Source organism: Dipodomys spectabilis, unplaced genomic scaffold, assembly GCF_019054845.1.
Source record: "Dipodomys spectabilis isolate Male_0828 unplaced genomic scaffold, ASM1905484v1 ptg000519l, whole genome shotgun sequence".
NCBI classification, from domain to species: domain Eukaryota; kingdom Metazoa; phylum Chordata; class Mammalia; order Rodentia; family Heteromyidae; genus Dipodomys; species Dipodomys spectabilis.
Window position 1 is genome coordinate 377,395 of NW_024871196.1, and position 20,238 is coordinate 397,632.

At 39.1% G+C, this 20,238-nt stretch overlaps 1 protein-coding gene across 5 annotated transcripts in view; it reads left to right on the top strand.

Annotated features, from left to right (window-relative positions):
- Cald1 (caldesmon 1) overlaps nucleotides 1-20,238 on the top strand; it is a 186,157-nt gene that overhangs the window by 82,905 nt on the left and 83,014 nt on the right. For 4 of the 5 annotated variants that reach the window (XM_042670107.1, XM_042670109.1, XM_042670111.1 and 1 more), the window contains exon 3: nucleotides 3,254-3,366. In XM_042670107.1, the coding sequence (XP_042526041.1) occupies nucleotides 3,296-3,366 (71 nt within the window). In that variant the 5' untranslated portion in view covers nucleotides 3,254-3,295. Of the gene's footprint in view, nucleotides 1-2,425; nucleotides 2,585-3,253; nucleotides 3,367-20,238 lie in introns of those variants that run through there. The other variant, XM_042670108.1, reaches the window with a different exon arrangement.

Below are 20,238 nucleotides of genomic sequence, written 5' to 3' on the forward strand. Positions count from 1 at the left end.
TTAATTTTTTTTGAAGGAAGGAACAAATTAACCTACTTTTATGAGAAAAGTAAATAGGATAGGGAAGGAGGAGTATAAGGGAACTGTAGTTTCTGTTCAGTTTATGTCTAAGAAACAATCTTAAAAACTCTCTGAGTTACAAAAAAAATTAAGTTTAAAAGATCTTCAGTTTGTGTTACTTTTAGAGGCTATATTAATTTATTCCGTGTCTATGACACAACTAGTTTTATTCTTTTTTTTTTTTACATTTTTGTTAGCATCAATTAGTATTGCAAGGGGTTTCACTTTAACATATTCCTATATGTATATAAGGTACCTTGACTAGACCTGGGCCTACTCACTCTCCCATACATGAATGCATACTTCCCTTCATGTGAATTTCTCTTCCTTGCTACTCTGCTCATTTGTGACACCCAAGAGCTTCCTGGGGTATAGAGTCTCTCTGTCTTGACATTTTATCACTTCATTGGTTGGGAGTTTGTTTCCTAACCAATTTTGCTGGAAAGAATTCATCCCTGACTGGAGGTAGGGGAGGAAATGAAGGATTACCAACTGGGGACGTGTAAGCTGCTGCTCTTAAAAGAGGGAGGAAAATCACTTACAGCTCTACCCAGACATGGCTCCTCTTACATAGAAACAGTGCCAGAGAAAAGGGGTTATATAAAGGTATCTTGATTTCAGACCAATCAAGAGCCAATTTCACAAATATATATACCTTCTCTCCCCCTTCTGCAAGACACACACGCATGCGCGCGCGTGCACACACACACATACACACACACACACACCAAGGAGATGCAGATGTGCACAGATGTGTTTTACTTTCTCTCCACCTTCAGCTATACCCACCTGATAGCCACAGAGCATAGCTCCACAAACACAGATCTACAGAGCTGAGTTGCATAGAATTCCATTCTCTCCCATTTCCTTTTTCTTTCCTCCTTGGTATCTCCACATGCACATTCAACAGATAGTTCTTCCATGTTTAGAAAATGAAAAACAGAGCTGGGTGCTGGGGGACTCACACCTTTAATCCTAGCTTCTCAGGAGGCTGAGATCTGAGGATCATGGCTCAACACCAGCCCACAAAGGAAAATTCATGAGACTCTTATCTCCAATTAACCACCAGAAAAACCGAAGTGGGGCTATAGCTCAAAGTGGTAGGGCAAAAGAGCTCAGGACAGGCCCTGAGTTCAAACCCCATGGTTGACAAAAAAGAAAAAGAAAGAAAATGAAAAATAGGCCAAAGTAAGAAATGAAAGCAAGGAACAGGAGGACCAAATGGGTAGTAGAAAAAGAATTTGTGTGGATAGAGAGCCAATGAGAATGGAAAAAGTGACTACACTGTGCTCCTGGGTGGATAGGCTGCCTGTGGCAGGCTGGTGCATCTTGGGCAGCATTGTTGGTGCTATTCCTTCGTCATCCCTTATCACCTGCAGCAGATATGTAGGTGTAGCTGGGGTTGATCAGTAGTCAGAACACCTTGTTTATGTTGGATGAAACAGGAAGAATTTTGAGCATGCTCAACAGGCTACTAGGCCACATTCAGACATAAAATAATTTGTATCTAGACAGCTCTCTTGCTGTTTCTGTTGTTGTCACTATAGTTAGTCAAGAAAAGAGTTTACTGCCTCACTGTACCAGTAAGTTCTCCCTTGCAACTCGCCCCCTAGCTGCCTCAGAACTGGCAGAACAGGAGCTCATGCCCGCAGAGATGGGAAAAAAAATCCTGTAGCTTGAGGGTCCCTGGTGAGACTCTCTCCCCACATTTTAAAACACACATGAAAAAGAACTCTTTCTCCCTCATTAGCACAGTCTTAAGAAGTACTCAGAATGAAAGAAAAATCTTACATTAAAAAAAAAATCCCAAACCCCAAATTTGAATTTCTAAAGATTTGGAAGCGGAGTAAATAATACCCTAGAAGAGGGAGGTAGGGGGGAAAAACATCTAACCTTGTATCATTTTGTTCTTATTGGCTAAGGGTTTTATTTTTTTGTTGTTTGTGGGGTTTTTTTTTATTATTTTTTTAAGAGGAGAAAGAAGCTCTTGAAAATAAAAGAATTTGGCAATTTATGTAAGAAAGTTTGTGAACTTGGTTTCAGAATCTAAGTTTTGCTCACCCCCCCTCCACCAAACACATACACAGACACACACACACAGACACACACACACACAGATGTCATTGCATGATGACTTTGGCTTTTACTCTGCCTGATTTTCTTATGCTGGGCAAATAGTTCATTTCATGTCCATAGGAAGGGCTGGAAAGTATTTTGCGATGTGAGCACAGCAGAGCCTAGGATTCCAGAGGAAGTGGAGGCCTCCCTCTCCACACAGGAAACAATCTTCAAGCAGGCCTTAAATGCCAGATTCCAGGCCGAGTTTAACTAACCACTGACAGCTCTGTAAACAAAGCGAGGAGAGTCTGCTTCCCCTTTCCTGGTAGTCATTTTAGGTTTGGGGGGCTGCAGGGAAATTCTGGAATACTTGAATCCATGGCACAAAAACGCAAGGGAAGAAGGCTCCTCATTTGAAAAGCTGGAAAGAGAAGATCTTTCTGGAATTAAAGCCATCACAAAGGAGGTAGGAAAGGGTAAAGAAAAAAAAATACTGATTGGATTATATCTAGAGAAAGAGCTGGGTTTTTTGTTTTTGTTTTTTTTTTCAGCTCTGAAGACATTTGGCCACAATGAAACTGCTTTTGAAAATGCTGCTTCATGGTACAATTTAGTCACAGTCTCATGGCTTAGGCTGTTATTAAAAACCTGATGGTAATACTTGTTAAAATATCCAAATGGTGCCTACATGCCGTATCAGTTTATGTCTCTGTTACTTTTCTTAGTGACCTCGCATCCCTTTCTTGCCATCCTTCTAATTTTCTATTTCTATTTTTCTTTCTTTGCTTTTTTCCCCCTAACTTTTGTCTGGGGTTCCCCAAGTTACAAAGAACAAAGTCTGTCAGTAGTTCTCAAGGCAGTCTACCAGTATATCTGACTCCTGGGGGTTTTCTTACTTTTTCTAATTTTTTTCTTTTCAAGGTTATCCTGGGATCTTGCTTTCTCCGATAGTTTTTAGGAAAAAACTAAACACGGCTTAGGAGTCAGAAACTGATCACTAGCTACCTTATCAGACTTGGAGGGAATTTTTCTTAAGAGTAAAGAAAAGATGGAGGGGGTGGAGACAGGGCAGAAGGAACCAGTGCTGCCTGAGGCTGCCTCATGTAAGATGCTCACTCCACCTCCTCTTCTTTAGATCCAGCCATTTCCTGGGCTTTTCTAAACCTGAAACCTCACCATGGATGATTTTGAACGTCGCAGAGAACTCAGGAGGCAAAAGAGGGAGGAGATGCGTCTGGAAGCCGAAAGGTAAAGCTCCAAGTTGGTCCCTGCTTGTGTTTTATTATGAACAATGCTGGTTTCAGGCCTCAAAAGACTCTTTCCTCTGAAGGGCATATTGCATGTCAATTGGTAAACGTACATATAGAAAGCTTCCCTGATTGTTGAGATTATAAATATTGCCAGAAGAAAGAGAGAGAGAGAGAGAGAAAGGAGAGAAAGAAAGAGGAAAGGAAAAGAAAATAGAGAAAGACATAAAAAGAAAGAAAAAAGAGAGTCAAACAGTTGCTATTCCATGCTTTCCACAGTAGAATTTTTTAATGACAAAGGTAACGTGTGAATTGAGCCTTGAAAATGCACTCATAATATTGAAATGATAGAGAGATGCCAGATATTGCTGAATATTGGAAATGAATCTTCAGTCTAAAAACTAAAGACAAAAAGTCCCTGATGAAGCTGTGGCAAGGGTTCCTTATTGAAAGTCATACGAGCCCTATCCTCTCCCTGGTGAAGGCTGATGGCCAGCGGGCTGCATCGCTGGAGCAGCTGTGGGTGTGGCTGAAGTCACCATGCTGTGTGAGGCCACTGTAGCTAGTGGTGACTTTAAAAGCAGGTTGGGAAATAAAAACCTTGACGTATGAAGCACAGGCCATAAGTGTGTGTGTGGACATTTTAGGCCTCAGAGCAAAGGACAGTAGCATTTAATGTGCCTAGAATCCAATGCTCTTCTGAGAAAGCTGATCAGGAATTCAGAATAAGAAACTATGCTCTTAAAATCAAGTCAGCTTTGCCTCCCAGAAGTCCCAGAGAGACAGCAACAAAATCACTGCCAGAAAAGAAAAGAAATATTCTCATTACCTTACTTATGTAATTGTAACCTCTCTGTGCATCACCTTTATGATAAAATTTTTAAAATATTATTTTAAAACTTAAAAAAATAGATAGTCCTTTCCTTCATGATGCTGAAGAGAGCAATTGCACCTCTAATAAAGATTTTTAATTAAGAAGGCAAAAAAACCTCAAACCACCCAATCTCTGAGTTTAAGCCTCAGCGCATGCACGCACGCTCACACACAAACACACAAATCCTGATGCAAGAAACCTGTTGAATGCTTAGGGAAAAGAGTTGGTGTTACATATCTTGGGTGTTTCTGTTTCACTTAAAAGGAGTCCAAAGAGATGTAACAAAAGGGCTGTGGGATGAAAGTATGTTGAAAAAGTTATGATTAGTGAACTAAAATCTAGAGACCCAGCACTGATAGAATTAGGCCTAGATCAAGGCAGTGGCTATGGAAATTAAGAGCTTACATATGAGGGAGAGAGCTCACATATGAGAGAGAGAGACAGTGAGAGAGAGAAACAGAGACAGAGAGAGAGAGACAAAGAGAGGGAGAGAGGGAGGGAGGGAGGGAGGGAGGGAGAGAGTGTGTGTTCCCAAACCTTCTAGGAGAGAGAAAATTTCAAACGATTATTAACTCTAAAGAGCTAGAAGGAAGACTTCTGCATTGCTCCACCTGGGAGAATTGGAAAAGACTATTCTTGGGTGACCATAAGACTTATGTTTAATTTCAGGTATAAATCACACCCAAAGGGAGATTTTTTTTCCCCAAGTACTTTAAGATAAGAAAATTTCATCTTGGCTTCTTAAGAATGAACGAATAATTATTAGAGAAGTCATTTGGGATAAATAACATAGGAGAGTAATGATGCGGAAACCAAAGGTGATATTTCAAGAAAGCAAATATACAAAGAGTAAGAGGTCATGAATGGGACCATCAAAGGAGAGAAAATAGCAGGGAGATGGGAATGACTGAGGAAGGAGAACCTGAGGCCAGAGGTTAAGTGGGTATCCAAGGTTTGTAGATAATGCCTGGGCCCAAGAGAGCACATCTATAGTCTTTACAATGCAGTATTATTGGGCCTTGGGTTTTCTAGCAAACATTGATTAAGCAGCAACCAGATCTCTGTGACTGTGCCATGGCTGGAAGAAAATGTGCTGATAACTAGATATTATCTGGTGACGTGATAGGAAATCACAGTGTAGTATGGTCAGGAAATGGGTCAGGTAAGGGCAAGGCAGATCTAAGGAGCTAGGTTACAGCTCAGGAGGAGAGACGTGGCCATTAGGTATCAAGTTAAATTGCATTTTCCATTTCTTCGCTTTCTATATGGAGAGACAGGGAATCGATATAAGAGGAATGGTAAAACTGACTGGAACCATGCTGAGATGGAGAGAATGGATCAGATTTCCTCAGGTCCAAGACTTTACCTAAGAATTATCTACCCACCTACCTGATTGGTTTCTTCCAGGGATGTGTGTGTGGTGGAGTGGGGGGTGGGAGGTATATAAAGATCTGTCTTATTTTATCTTTTATTTATTTATTTATTTTTGGTCTGTTGTGGGGCCTGAACTTTGGGCCTAGGCGCTGTCCCTCAGCTCTTTAGCTCAAGGCTAGTGCTCTACCACTTGAGCCACAGTGCCACTTCTGGCTTTTTCTGCTTATGTGGTGCTGAGGACTCAATCCCAGGGCCTCATTCATGGAAGGCAAGTGCTCTACCACTGAGCCACCTTCCCAACCCCGTCTTCTTTCAATGTTAGTCTTAAAACATATGTATATAGTAAAGCTCAGTTAGGAATGCTTAATGACATACATTTAGCCTCACCTCATCTAACTGAGACGTCTGTCTGTATTATAGCTTTGTTATATTCCTTCTCTCTTCTCTCCCATTCCCCCCCAGAAAGAGATGTTCTTATATTTTTTTCCCACTAAGTTTACGTTTTCATGTTTCAAGATAAACCTTCTCATTCTGCTATATAAGATTTGGTAAGTTCCTATGCACCCTTCAAAAGACTTTAAAAAAAAACTGATGTTATGGGAATGATGAAGGTCAGGCTTTATAGCCCAGCCAACTTTCCTGGGAAGGCACAGGGTGTGTCCAGGAAACAGATGGCCACAACCAGAAATCCAGAGCCATCTAAATCCAGGTTCTGATCTGAACACAAAGGGCATTTGTCCCTCCTCCTTTAGCTCTGGACCTTGGCTTCCTCTTCTGTCACAGGAGTGGGTGTTTTCTTTCACAAGGGGATCAGTGGGATGATTTTTGTTTCCATTTGTTTGATTATCTCCTTTTTTTTTCAATGATCATATATTAGTTTACTTGAAATCAAATAAACAGTAAGACAATTTTCCATTTTGGAAAAAATAACACTATAACCCTATACATATGGCCAGACTGGAAAAGAATTTCCTATTGAGTACAGAAAATGAAAAGAAAAAAAACTCATTCCAGATCTAGAATGACAGTGGAACTAACCAGAGAAAATAGAGTGGTTCCACCATTTGAAGGGCACAGATCCACTCACCCATTCTCAACATAGTTTTACTGAACATCTCTTTAGCTCCAACTTCCATTGGGGGCACTTAGGATAGATCAGCAGACTAATAATTAGGAAGAATGTGCTTTATATTTTCAAAATATATAAAACCAAGTAATGAACAGAAAGCTTTTTTTTGTCTTTGTCAGTTGTGGGGCTTGAACTCAAGACCTGAGAACTGAGCCTTTTTGTTCAAGGCTAGTGCTCTACCACTTTGAGCTACAGAGCCATTTCTAGTTTTCTGGTGGTTAATTGCTGACGAGTCTCACAGACTTTCTTGCCTGGGCGGGCTTTGGACTGCAGTCCTCAGATCTCAGCCTCCTGAGTAGCTAGGATTACAGGTGTGAGCCCCAGGTGCCTGGCCAGAAAACTTTATTTTTACGATCACAAATATCATATATTCCCTGATACTAGTTCACCCATTAAAGAGGACTTCCCATATTTGTGTGCTATACCCCTGTGTCCCTAGACCACCACAGAGAAGTCCGTTGACTTTCCTTATCCACAAGAAATACCACATTGTTTCAATTTGATGTTATCGAAGTTGGTGTAGGTATAATTCTGCTTTGCAATAATAATTTAAAACATATACTCTTGCCAGATGTCATAGCCAAAAATAAAAATAAGCCAGATTCTTAGATATTTTATTCCTTAGAAATAAATGGTGTTGTTGTTGTTTTGAAAAAGAGCAAGTAAAAAGCTAATGGCATACTTTGTGCTATGTTGCTTTTTGTATGCCCGGACTAGCACTTATTTACTGCTGTGTACATCCCTCAATTCAGAGCTAGTCAATCAGTTCACTTCAAATAATTTTGTATTCAGTAACCGTGACAACAAACCTACTTCAGTGAGAACATCCTTTCCTTCTGTGTCTCACGATCCTGTACAAATTTCATTATTCACCTGTCCTGGCCCTTCAGGTAGCTTTTCAATCTAAACTTTCTATTCATATATATATATATATATACATATTTGATAGTCAATATCTATATAATTTCTATAGATAAATATGGATATTAAATACGTATACAATACAAGATCCTACACTGAACTATAAAGACCAGTGGTCATTGGTAGAGACAGTGGGCCATCTCCTATATGGATTAATAATTGTAGTATAATTTTTACCAAAAGAGGAAGAAAAATACATCAGTAGGCAGAAGGGAATATGTGGTCATCACTGAAAATTGTTTTTTTTTTGGTGGAGCGGCGGGCAGAGGGTCTGTCATGGGGCTTGAAATCAGGGTTCTCTTTGTGCTCAAGGCTAGCACTCTACCACTTTGAGCCACAGCACCACTTCTGGTTTTCTGGTGGCTAATTGGACATAAGAGTCTCATGACTTTCCTGCCTGGGCTGGCTTTGAAGCATGATCTTCAGATCTCAGCCTCCTGAGTAATTAGTGATTTTTATTTTTATTTATATATATTTTTTGTCAGTCGTGAGGCCTGAACTCTGGGCCTGGGCGCTGTCCCTCAGCTCTTCAGCTCAAGTCTAGTGCTCTACCACTTGAGCCACAATGCCACTGCCAGCTATATCTGCTTATGTGGTGCTAAGGAATTGAACCCAGGGCCTCATGCATGCAAGACAAGCATTCTACCTCTGAGCCACCTTCCCAGCCCTAGTGAAAATTCTTAATGTTTTGTTTCTAAACAAAAGGTACTGTCCACATCTCAAATCAAACTACTGTTAATCAATGACCTCTTTGAACAAATATGTATAAAAATTTAATTTTGCTGCTTTTATTTTCCACCAATCTTGTGGGGGAGAGAAAACATTGCATAGGTACATTCTGTGTTCCTTCCTTGGTTCTGTCTTTTGTTGCAAATTCTCCTACTCCTTTGGTTCTGTTTCTTCATATATTTTCCCCGCATGCTCATGCAACTCTTGAACACTTGATTCATTGCTCTTCCTCTTTGTACTCCCAAACTATGTCCTCTGTGTGCATATGCATTTGTATCCTCATGGAGCACATAAAGACAGAAGGATACAGACATTTTCAAAGAGGTCAGATCTGTCTTACTTCCTATTTAACAAGTAGAGAATAGCTGTAGGCTTTTACTGAGGCATCTAGTAAAGGGACAGCCATGACATCATTATGTATGTCCATATGGCATATATATGTTAATATAAATGAAGGAATGCCAAGAGAGGTGTGAAAGTAAGTATAGCTCAGCAGCTACAGACATAGGATTGACCATTAGGCAGCTGTGGTATCCAGTCTCAGGTCTGCCACTTACCATTAGTCATCTGGCCTCCTGCAAAACAAAAGTATCCATCTCACTGAGTTTTGTGGAGATTAAAAAAAGAGAGAGACTTCATGAAGGCAATAACACAGTGCTGACCACCTAATCGACATTTAATAAACAGTACTGATAATTTATTACCTAATTGAATTCTCTGCCATAAACAATGAAAAAGCAGAAATTTTTAAATTATCTTTTTAGCTAGGTAACAGTAGCTCATGCTTGTAATCCTAGCTATCCAGGATGCTGAGATCTAAGAATTCCAATGTGAAGCAAGCCTAGGCAGAAAAAAAAAATCTGCAAGACTCATCTCCAATTAACCAGCAAAAAGCCAGAAGTGATGGTATGGTTCAAGTGGTAGAGCAGCAGCCTTGAAAAAAAAAACAACTAAGCACAGTGCAAGAGTTTCAACCCCAGTATCAGCACACGCATACTCACACTAGATAGATAGATAGATAGATAGATAGATAGATAGATAGATAGATAGATAGATAGATAGATAGAGTGGGTGTGAGAAGTTACCAGGTTGTCTCAGCCTGAAGAGGTAATGCCTACTCAGGCTGAGCTGTCTGCCCTTTTCAATTCAGCCAAAAGGATTTTGGTCTTTGGTGTATCTTTTGAGAAACATTCAATGATGTTTTTATGTACAAGGAACTAGTCAGTGGATATACTGTACCTGACACTGGGTTTGCTTCCAAGCTAGTAACAGGCAGCTCTCACTTTTCAAGCCTTGAGCTCATTACATTCCCAGCAAAGGCTGTCCACACCCAAGGCCAGTGTGCTTCCCCATCGGAAGAAAAGCCTCTATTGTAGAGCTGCGTTATCAGATTCAGAGGCTCTGACATAAATAAAGGGAATGAAAACACTCTTGCTGTTGTCCTCATTCATACATTTTTATGGGCTTCTGAAATTTCCCCATGATTAGACGTTTGAAAGTAAATATTTTCACTGCACTGGAAAAACAAGCAATGTTTTTTCAGTCTTTTGAGTTCACAAAATCTCCTTCCAGACCTGTATCGCTAACACTTTTTATTAATGATTTAAGAGCAATAGTTGAGACCCAATAAAGCATTTATTTATCAAGAAAAAAGGAGCAATAGTTGAATAATTGGTGATTATACAACACACAAGCACACGCAAAAACACTTATTCAAAAATGCTTCAATCATGACCTTGAGATTTTCAGATTAAAAAAATCTTTTCAGATGCAAGTTTATTATTTATAATCAGAACCTTATTTTCCATTAGGAAGATAAATAAATGGTTCCTTTGAAACAATCTAAATCATTCAAGTATTTGGGTATGCTCAAAACTTTCCTTCAGTGCTCTTGGAAAATTGATTACAACTTGGAGTAGATAAAGGTTAGCCTTTGGTAGCTAATCTTTTTTTTTTTTTGGGGGGGGGGGGGACGACTTTAAATTCAAAGTGTTTTTGTGTTGTTTTGGTGCCAGTACTGAGTCTTAAACTTAGAGCCAAGGTGCTAGCCTTTAGCTTCTTTTGCTCAAGGCTGGTGTTCTACTACTTGAGCCACAGCTCCACTTCTGGATTTTTGGTGGTTAATTGGAAATAGGAATTTCATGGACTTTCCTGCCTAGACTGGCTTCGAACTTCAGATATCAACTTCTTCAATAGCTAGGGTTACAGGTTGAGCCACCAGCACCGAGCAAGTTTTTTTAGTAATTGATTTGAAAGAGATTTAAAATTATGTCTCTAAGGATTTTATATCTATGTGATACCATTTGAGTTCAATCCAACTGGACTGCGATGGGATAATTTCTACCTAAAAAAAATCTTTATTTATTTGGATCCAGTGACAGAAGAATAAAATACATACAGGCATGCACATCCCTTTTCTCTCATTCTTTTTTGTCTGTCACTCTAAATTGACAGTATTTTTACTCATTAATAGATAAGGATGATGTTTCTAGATTCATTTCTACTAACCTAACTGCCTCTGATGCTATCCTGCTCAATAGAGCATCAGAAGTTAACGGCCTAGCCAATGTGGTATTTTTTCAGTGACTACACCTAAATTTTTGGTATCAAAGAATTGGCCATCTAGATTCTTTAGGGGCCTCGCATGTTGAGCTGTGGTTTCCTTCTCAGCTGGAAAAGGCATGGCATATAGATGAATCAATGTACTCTAAATAGTAATAAAGTTTTCTTTAAAGTCTTCATATATAACTATTACAAGGTACCAGCCCTGAGCCTGGAGAGAGACAGTGATATAGTTAAAATTCAGGTCATGCAGAGTAACAGGCCAGGATTCAGATTCTGACTGAGATAATTGCTACTTATTATCCTGACAAGACACATAAACCTCCCTTGCTTCTATTTCTTAGGCAATAAATGAGTCTCACAGCAAGCACAATGATAAAGCTAGTTAATCCACAGGGAAAACTCAACACAATGACTGACACATAGTATATGTTCAATGAATGCTAGATATTATTATTAAAATTAATTCTTTAGTAAGGTTTTAGTGCGAAACAAAATTTTACTGAATCTGAGTTTTATCTCTACCAGCTCAGACTTTATGATTTGTTACATCAATTTTTTTTCATATAGTGACCTTCCTTTCCCCATTGTCAGTTTCTTTAAGAAAAAAATCTACAAATAGGTCCCATTTATGTGTACTGTAATGATCTTGATATTTACTAAGATATTGGAATTGGAAAATAATTAAATATTTTGGCTGCCCACATCTAAGTTTGTCATGGACATATAACTGTTGTATAAAGATTTCAAAATCACATTGAAATCATCTGAGAAACATGCAGCTAGTCTTCAATATAATTGCTTATATGCCGTTTATTTAAAATGTAATATCTAAAATATCAGAATTTCACTTTAAAAACGCAGTGAGCTTACCCAGAATTGTTCTTAAGTGGAATTAAGCATGTCAGAGTTATCAGCTATTATTTAGAAGAGAATAAACTATCCTTTTTAAAAAATGACCATATGCCAAATTCTAAGTGATAATATATATACATATGTGTGTGTGTGTGTGTGTGTGTGTGTGTATACTATAACCCAAATACTATTTATTTATTTATTTTTTATTTTTTTATTGTGAGAATACCATACAGAGGGGTTACGATTACATGGGCAAGATAACGAGTACATTTCTTATCAAGCATTGTTGCCTCCTCTTTGTTTCCCCTTCCCATCCCTTCCCATACTCGACCTCCCCACCGCCACTCGATCCTCTCCCACCCACCAAAGTTGTAAAGTTCGTTTTTTGACATCTTGCATCGCATTGTTGCAATGAGTCCACTTGTATGATCCAAATACTATTATCCCTGTTCTACAGTTGAGGAATCCCATGAATCTGAACATTCCAGTAACATTTTTCCTTCATTAGCAAAGGATATAGCCCACTCTGCCCCCTGTCCCAAATCTCAAAACCTTTCCACTGTAACAAATCACGCAATGGAAGTTTTCTTTTCTTTCCTCCCTCCCCTCCCTCCCTCCTTTCCTCCCTCCCTCCCTCCTTTCTTTCTTTCTTTCTTTCCTTCTTTCTTTCTTTCTCTATTTTTTTTTGTCAGTCATAAGGCTTGAACTCTGGACCTGGGCGCTGTCCCTGAGCTCTTCAGCTCCAAGGCGAATGCCTAACACTTGAGACACAGGGACACTTCCAGTTTTCTGGTGGTTATTAGAGATAAAAGTCTCACTGATTTTTCCTTGCTCCAACTGGCTTTGAACTGCCATCCTCAGATCTCAGCCTCCTGGGTAGCTAGGATTACAGGCGTGAACCACGGCCGCCCTGCTGCAATGGAATTTTTCAAGTTCCAACTGAGTTTCTTGATCCATCACCTCTACAAGGGCTAAATAACTTCCCACTCAGAGTAGTTTTGTGGTAGCAGATTGACTAAAGAGCCATGGGCCATTTGAACTGTTTTTTGTGCTTATCCACAGCCATGTTTCCTTTGTCTTCCTGAGTTGTTCCCATTTCAGAGAAAAATGGAAATGGAGAATCAAGTTTTCCCCTTGATCCACAGAAGGCTGTTGGCATGACCATTTTCATTCTGCACTAGATTTTTCTCAGTTAAATGCTATCCACTATCAGGGCAGACACTTGGTCCCATCATTCATTACTTATTACAGACTTAAGGCTGTCATTGACCTTGTGGGACCATTCTTTGCACTGGAATGTTCCTGGGTCATTTTGAGACCACACATGGCTTTGAGGCTCTGATGCAAGTGATTGACCCGTGTCCAAAAGAAAAACACAATGTACAACCACCAAAATGTGGGAGCTGTTCTCCATGATGGACCTCCATGATAGACCTTCATCCAAGGACCTCTCCCTCCCACTCCACCCTGCCAGGCCCCATGAAATCCAGGCCAAGAATCCCTGATCTGATGAGTTTTATGTTTCATTTTATATAGGAAGAAACAGTGTAGGGAGGCTGTCCTCTGCAAGATTTCCTAATGAAGCTGAGACAGAGCCTGCTTGAGCAGTGTGGATCCTTGTCTGTCCATGGCTTTCGCTTTAGAAAATGGAGGGTTCTTTTGGGACCAGCTTATACTACAATGTAATTCATGTTGGACTTTTTTCAGCTTATAGGTATTTCCAAATAAAAGGATTATAGTTATATTTTTAAAAAGGAAGATAAGCAGATAGGCAGAACTCTTGGTTATTAGACTGTTTGCCTTATGAGTCAAGAAGAAGTGAAAAACCTGGTGATTTTGAAACCCAAATTCTATTTTATACTGATTTTGGAAGTCTTTTCCTTGGCATTTATTTCCTTAAACAAAGCTTGATTATAGGACTAAGTTATAAGGAGTTCTCCATTCTTACCAGTTTCATTTTAGCCATCCAAACACATCAAAAGATTATTCTCCCTAAATATGGGAAAGATAAGAACTGACATGATTTCTTACAGGGGTATTCCTATTTCATCTTTATTACTACTGTTTTGGGGGAGAATAGGGCAGATCTGTAGGTAACAAAGACCAGTGCCTTCCAGAAAACAGGGTCTAGAGTCACACAGATGTAAATTCAAACCCCAGCTAGATCATAAAAGGTTAAGTCCACTTGGACTCTCTAAACCTATGGTTGTCCTCATGGTCTTCTTCTAAGGTATCATGGAGACTATTTACATAGCATTCCTAAAACACCATTAGTGCTCAGTGTTGCCTGTTAATTTTCCTTGGTCTGAAGAACATGGTTAAAAAAAAGGGTGGGGGAGCTATCAGAAAAGTCCTCTCTGAAGTCATCTCCCGGGGAACTCAGACTCGTGGAAGCTGCTTTTTAGGGTGTCACTGAACAAGGCACTGTTCAAGGTATATGTTACCAGATGGCCTGGTCATAATCTCTGTTCTTGTGTCAATTCTGTTTTAGCAGCAAAAAGTGAGGAGAAAATCATGGACATGAAGGTCTCCACCCTGAAAAGAAAATACATCTTATTATTTTTATTTTTATTATTATTGTTATCATCATCATTATTTACCTTTTTAAATTTTCCTACTTGCTTAAAAAATTGAGACAAAACATAAGATCCTGCAATGTTTAGCATATTAAGGTCTTAATCATATGTATTTATATAATATGCAAAATTAATTATATATTTCCAATAGTTTCTTGCCTGGTGAGATTACTATTTTCTTTTCCATATTACATAATCTATGGTTTTAATACTATTAAAGCAGAAGAATACTGTAATAGAATAGCAGAACACTATTAAATCAGAAGCTTCTTGGCACCAGAAGTATTTACAAATAATACATTTTATACTAAGATATAGTTATATGCCTAATCTTTGCCAAACAATTTTGAATCATTTTTTTCTAAATGATGGATTATATTCATTTTAATTTAATTCCCAGCCCAACTCATTTATTTTTAAAACAAACTTCTGAATGGGCTAACTTGAGTTTAGGTGACAGTTGTTCAAGGACCTTGTGATGGGACATTTCAAAAAAAATTTCCACTGACTTTTAGATAAAATTGTTCATGAGAACCCTCTTCCCCAAGAGAACAAGAAATTTGCCTTTGTCAGTTCACAAGACTAAAGGAATCCTAGTGATGTCTTCAATTGGGAACCTGAGCAAACTACTCAGTACTAAAAGGCAACAAACTCTCCTTGAGACAGTAAAAATGTAATGAAACTATGAAGTGTTTGTGCTGAGCCTGTCTCTTCTGTCCTTTGGGTTTCTTACTGCCCAGCAGGGATGAGAAATTGGTGACAGTCATTAGACCAGGTAGAAAGGGCAGACAGGAATAATTACATAATATTCCAGAATCGTAGTTAAAAAAAAAAAATCTGTCTTGGGCTGGGAATGGTAGAGCGCTTGCCTAGCATGTATGAAGCCCTGGGTTTGATTCCTCAGCACCACATACACAGAAAAAGCCAGAAGTGGCGCTGTGGCTCAAGTGGTAGAGTGCTAGCCTTGAGCACAGAGAGACTCAGGGACAAAGCACAGGCCCTGAGTTCAAGCCCCAGGACTAGAAAAAAAAAAAAACTGTCTTAATTGCTTTGAAGTATTCTAGAAAGTTCTTAACCTTTATCATTCCCAAAGTTCTTAACAGGAAAGAATTTTGGGACATGGAACAGGAACTTGCTGGAAGGCCATGGATTCTCATTGGGCTGTGAGGAAGGTTAGAGTCATGAATATATTTCGTGAATAAAATCTATTCTTTTTCCCTAGTCTTCCATGTAATAAATAATGTTTATTAGCAGTTGGAAAAACATTTTCAGTCTCTCATAAATCTGAATTAATTTCTCTGTTTTTGAATTTTTAATTGCTTATTCAGGGACCATAGTAAAGTATAACTTTGAACTATTTATAAATAAAGGATTTCATTAGCATGTTAGCTATGTAAGCTACATTCCATGGCTCAGCTTTTAAACATTGGAGACTACAACTTGAAACTTTTTAAATAACTCTAGAAACACTCACATTCATAAGCTAAATTCTTCATCCTAAGTCTTCCTTCCTTCCTTCCTTCCTTCTCCATATTCTCCCTTTCCTCCTCTTCTTCCTCCTCCTCCTCCTTTTCCTTTTCTCCTTCTTATTTTCTTCTTCTTTCTTTAACAAAATAACTTCTAATGTTTTGTGTGTCTGGTGAAAGCTATGTGGTATACTTGAGACAGAATTTCTTTTATTTTCTTTTTTGTTTTTTTTTTTTGGTCGGTTGTGGGGCTTGAACTCTGGGCTTGGGTGCTGTCTCTGCCCTCTTCAGTTCAAGGCGAGCACTCCACTGCTTGAGCCACGGTGTTACTTTGGTTTTCTAGTGGTTTATTGGAAATAAGAGTCTCATAGATTTTCCTATCCAGGCTGGCTTTGAACTGTGATCCTCAGATCTCAGCCTCCTGAGTAGCTAGGATTATAGGTGTGAGCCACTGGCACCTGGCTTAAGGTTGTGTGTGTGCTAGTTGCCTTTTATATTTTTTTTTTGGTCTTTTATAGCTTTTCTCTTTTACTTTCTTTTTTTTTTGGTGGGGGGGGGGGGGGGGAAAGGAGGGGGGAGTGGTCCGGTCGTGGGGCCTGAACTCTGGAGCCTCAGCTCTTCAGCTCAAAGCTAGCGCTTGAGCCCCAGTGCCACTTCTGGCTTTTTTCTTTCTGCTTATGTGGTGCTGAAGAATCAAACCCAGGGCCTCAGGCATGCAAGGCAAGCGTTCTACCACTGAGCCACCCTCCTAGCCCCATCTTTTTTATTTTTCCAGAGCTGAGGACCGAACTCAGGGCCTTGCACTTGCCAGGCAGGTGCACTTCTGCTGAGCTAAACTCCCAGCCCCCAGAATGTCTTTAAAAATATTTCATAATGTATACTGGCCTTCCTCCTTGTTAGTCTAGATTAGTGAGATCTAACATGACACATTGAGATTAGTACCAATGAACAAAGTTTAAAAATGTGAGGGTTTATTTTTCCATTTTAACATCTCCACATTTCACATACAGTTCCTTTGTTGGAATAAAAATCTTGGTAAAATACACATCAGCCACTATAAATAGCAGCTATACGGCTGTGTATGCAGGAGAGCCTCCACAGAGTGTATTTTAAACCCCACTTTGTTTAGAATAGGAAATTCTTCTGATGCTCATATTTTCCACTGAGGTGACATGGACTGTCCCATGTCACATCTTCACCAGCTTCCATTTTCCTGTGCCTTTTAGGAACTCAACTGATAGATTCCAGAAGATTGCTCAATGTGTGCTTTTTTTCCCCCCTAAGGCTAGCCTGGGTCTTATTATCCAGGGGGAATTTTGCATACTTCTTGGGGCCCTCCAAATGAAAGCTAGCAAACTCCCAGAGCTAGCATCAGGCAACTAGGTAATGAAAGAGTCCTTTATTTCTGAAGCTTAGTAGCTCTAATGTGTCTGCTTTGAAGAACAGCAGTCAACCCATTTTTTTTATTCTCACAGTAAACCTTGCACTGTTGGGAAGTCTTTTTGTTGGGGGCGGGGAGGAACTCAAGAGACTAACACAGAATAAAACTGAGCAGGAAATGAGTGAGCAGATGAGCAGCAGGAGGTGATTGGTTATCAAGCTGATTCAATGACAAGAAGCATCATCAGGTATCAGAACACTGCATCTCCCGCAAGGTGCTATTAGCAGCTACAGAAGATGTGTACCTCCGCCTGCTCCTTCCTTGAACAATTCAACCAAACGTCTCTGTAACCTTTTTAGGGAGGGCCCATTCTGCAGAGCTAATATTGCCTCATCACCTCTCCTTTGAGGAAGAGGAGAAAGCAAGTACTTTAAAAGGTTTGGATACCAGTGGGGGTAATGTGATACCTGGGCCCTTCTTGTGTCTGCCCTCTTTTTTCTATCCATGAAAGCTAACGATTCTAGTAAAATGTGTTTTCTCTCAGCTGATATCTTCATGCTACATTCAGGATTTTTATCATTACAGAAATTCAGTAGATGCTGAACTGAGCAAAATGGAGTTTGTATACCTGCTTATTCTAAAAACCCAAAGCTGAGGCAGAATAAAAGTTCCCTCATCCTTTAGTTCAATTAGTACCTGTATATGGAGGCAAAGCATTGTGAAATTTACTTCTGGATTTAAGAAGAAGCATAAACTGTCAGCAGCCTTCAGGGGCATCCTCTTCACACGGATGCCAAAACCTCTCCTGGTTGATTTTTCAAGCTACAGAATTTTGTTTCTTTGTGTTCTCTAGAGAGATAAAGAGTCTCACCTCACAAATTCCTCTGATTATTAAATGTAATTAGACCTTTGCATCATATATTTCTGACCATTTATGTTTTTTAGTTGCATTGTGGGGGCAAAGGATTTCATTAAAGGAAGAGTTAACTCTCTTTTGTTGGCCTCTTTGTGATAGATCTCATACTCTTAGTACTATTTGTGATTGGTATCTGCGTTGTAAAATCAGATAATAGTCAAATTACAGGGTTCAGACCAAACCCTCAGGAGTCCAACAATGAGCAACTCTATAATCAAAACTTTCTCTAATGAAAGACCAAGTATGCTGTGGGGAGGAGTGAAGGGATTCAGCTAATCCCAGAAGAAGTAGATATTGGTAGGGCCAACTTCAAACTGAAATTACAACCCTTTCTGAAACAGAGTATAGAACAGATAAGTTGGGTTGAAAGTTTAGACACTAAAGTATGGATTCATTTCTAGCATTTGGATATGATGGTGGACCCTCTCCCCCCCAAAAAAATACAAACAAAATTAATAAACAATGCATTAAAACCAAGACCATTTTTTATCAAGATATGGCTGCAAGGAGGGTGTTTTTACAGTAAGAAACTTTTTGTGGTATTTTTATAAGTAGTTCATGTAGCACAAAGCCTACTGCTTAGACTAAGAAGGAAGAGTATTTTTAGAATGATTTTCTTCATGACAAAAATATACCTTTTGGTTAGTTTGTTAGCATAAAACTAACGAGTAAGATAAACTTAATGAACTGGAACTCACAATATAATAGCCTCTTAATTTCTAACTTAATTTTTAATTCTTAGACCCACAGGGAAAGTGTCAGAAGGAAAGATAATTTGAAGCTATCCTAGAAAGACTCTGAATTCCAAAATACCTAGGAGAGATCTCAGATTACTTCAGTCCCCTCTATTTTTCAACATTTTAGGAAGCCACGTTCATATTTCACATCTTTGGCTTTCAAATTTGAAGTGACTGCTACCCTTTTGAAAAGCATCATCTACTTTATTTTCTTTGTTGTCTTCATAAGGTCTTAAAATTAAAATGTTTTCCAGATGGCTTCTGGCTTTTCAATGAGAAGAATGAAAATGATTTTTTTATTAAATGTTTTCCCTAAAAAGCCCTGTCTGGTTTTCTTCTATCAATGAATGAACACACACAAAAAAAGAGCTCATTTGATTTTTTCTTCTTTAGTTCTAATAGGAATTTGATTTTTATTGCTCAATAACTTTAAAGTAAAACAGCACTAGAATGCTGAAAATCTTTTTTTGCCCCTAGTTGATTTGTAATCACTTGCCTTAGGCGGTCAGATAAGAAACCCAAGAATTTGACCAATACTTCTAAGGAATTCACCACATAAGAATCAAATTGTACTTGTATTCCAGACCAAATCTAACTTTAATTTATTACATTAGCAAATCTAAGAATCATAAATTTGAATATCTAAGAATGGTCCAATAGAAGATGTCCAAACAAATTCCCAGCCTAAGTCTAGGGTCAGCACCAGGCATCTAGAAAGAGCCAAATGAGGCAGACTTTGACTCTCAAGATTTGTTGGGTCATGTGACATGAGAAGCTCTCCCTCACTGGGCAGGTGAGGAATCACATCTACCCTGGGTTTAGGTGGCATGGTCCTGTGATGGTTTCACCTCCCTTTGCTCTGCCTCCACTCTCAGGAAGAAGTTCTTTGCAGCTTCCTGACCTTGTGGATTACAGAATGGGAGATGGCTGGTTGGGAATGGAGAGCTCCCAAGGCATTGAAGTCAGATGTCGTCCATTCCTTCTTAGTTGATTGCCATTGGGAGGTATACATCAGTCTGTGTTATGCTCGGTCTCCCTGAGACCTATGGCCTCTAGAACTCCCAAAGTCTAGTTACTGGTGGGGAGCAGTTTCTAGATCCTGTACTATGATGCATGCCCAAAGGATCACTCTGTGGAAGTTTTGCAAGAATCAGCCAACCGGCCTTCATTAACTATCTTACCTCATTATGGTTCTTCTTCCAGTCTATGAGCAAATGATAGTATTTAATGGACCATCTGCCTATCACAATTCTAGGATGTTTTGAGTGTAAAAGAGATATTAGCATATAACCCTGCTGGCAAACAAAAAGATTAATCTTTATTTGACAAGAAGAAAAAAATGTCTACATT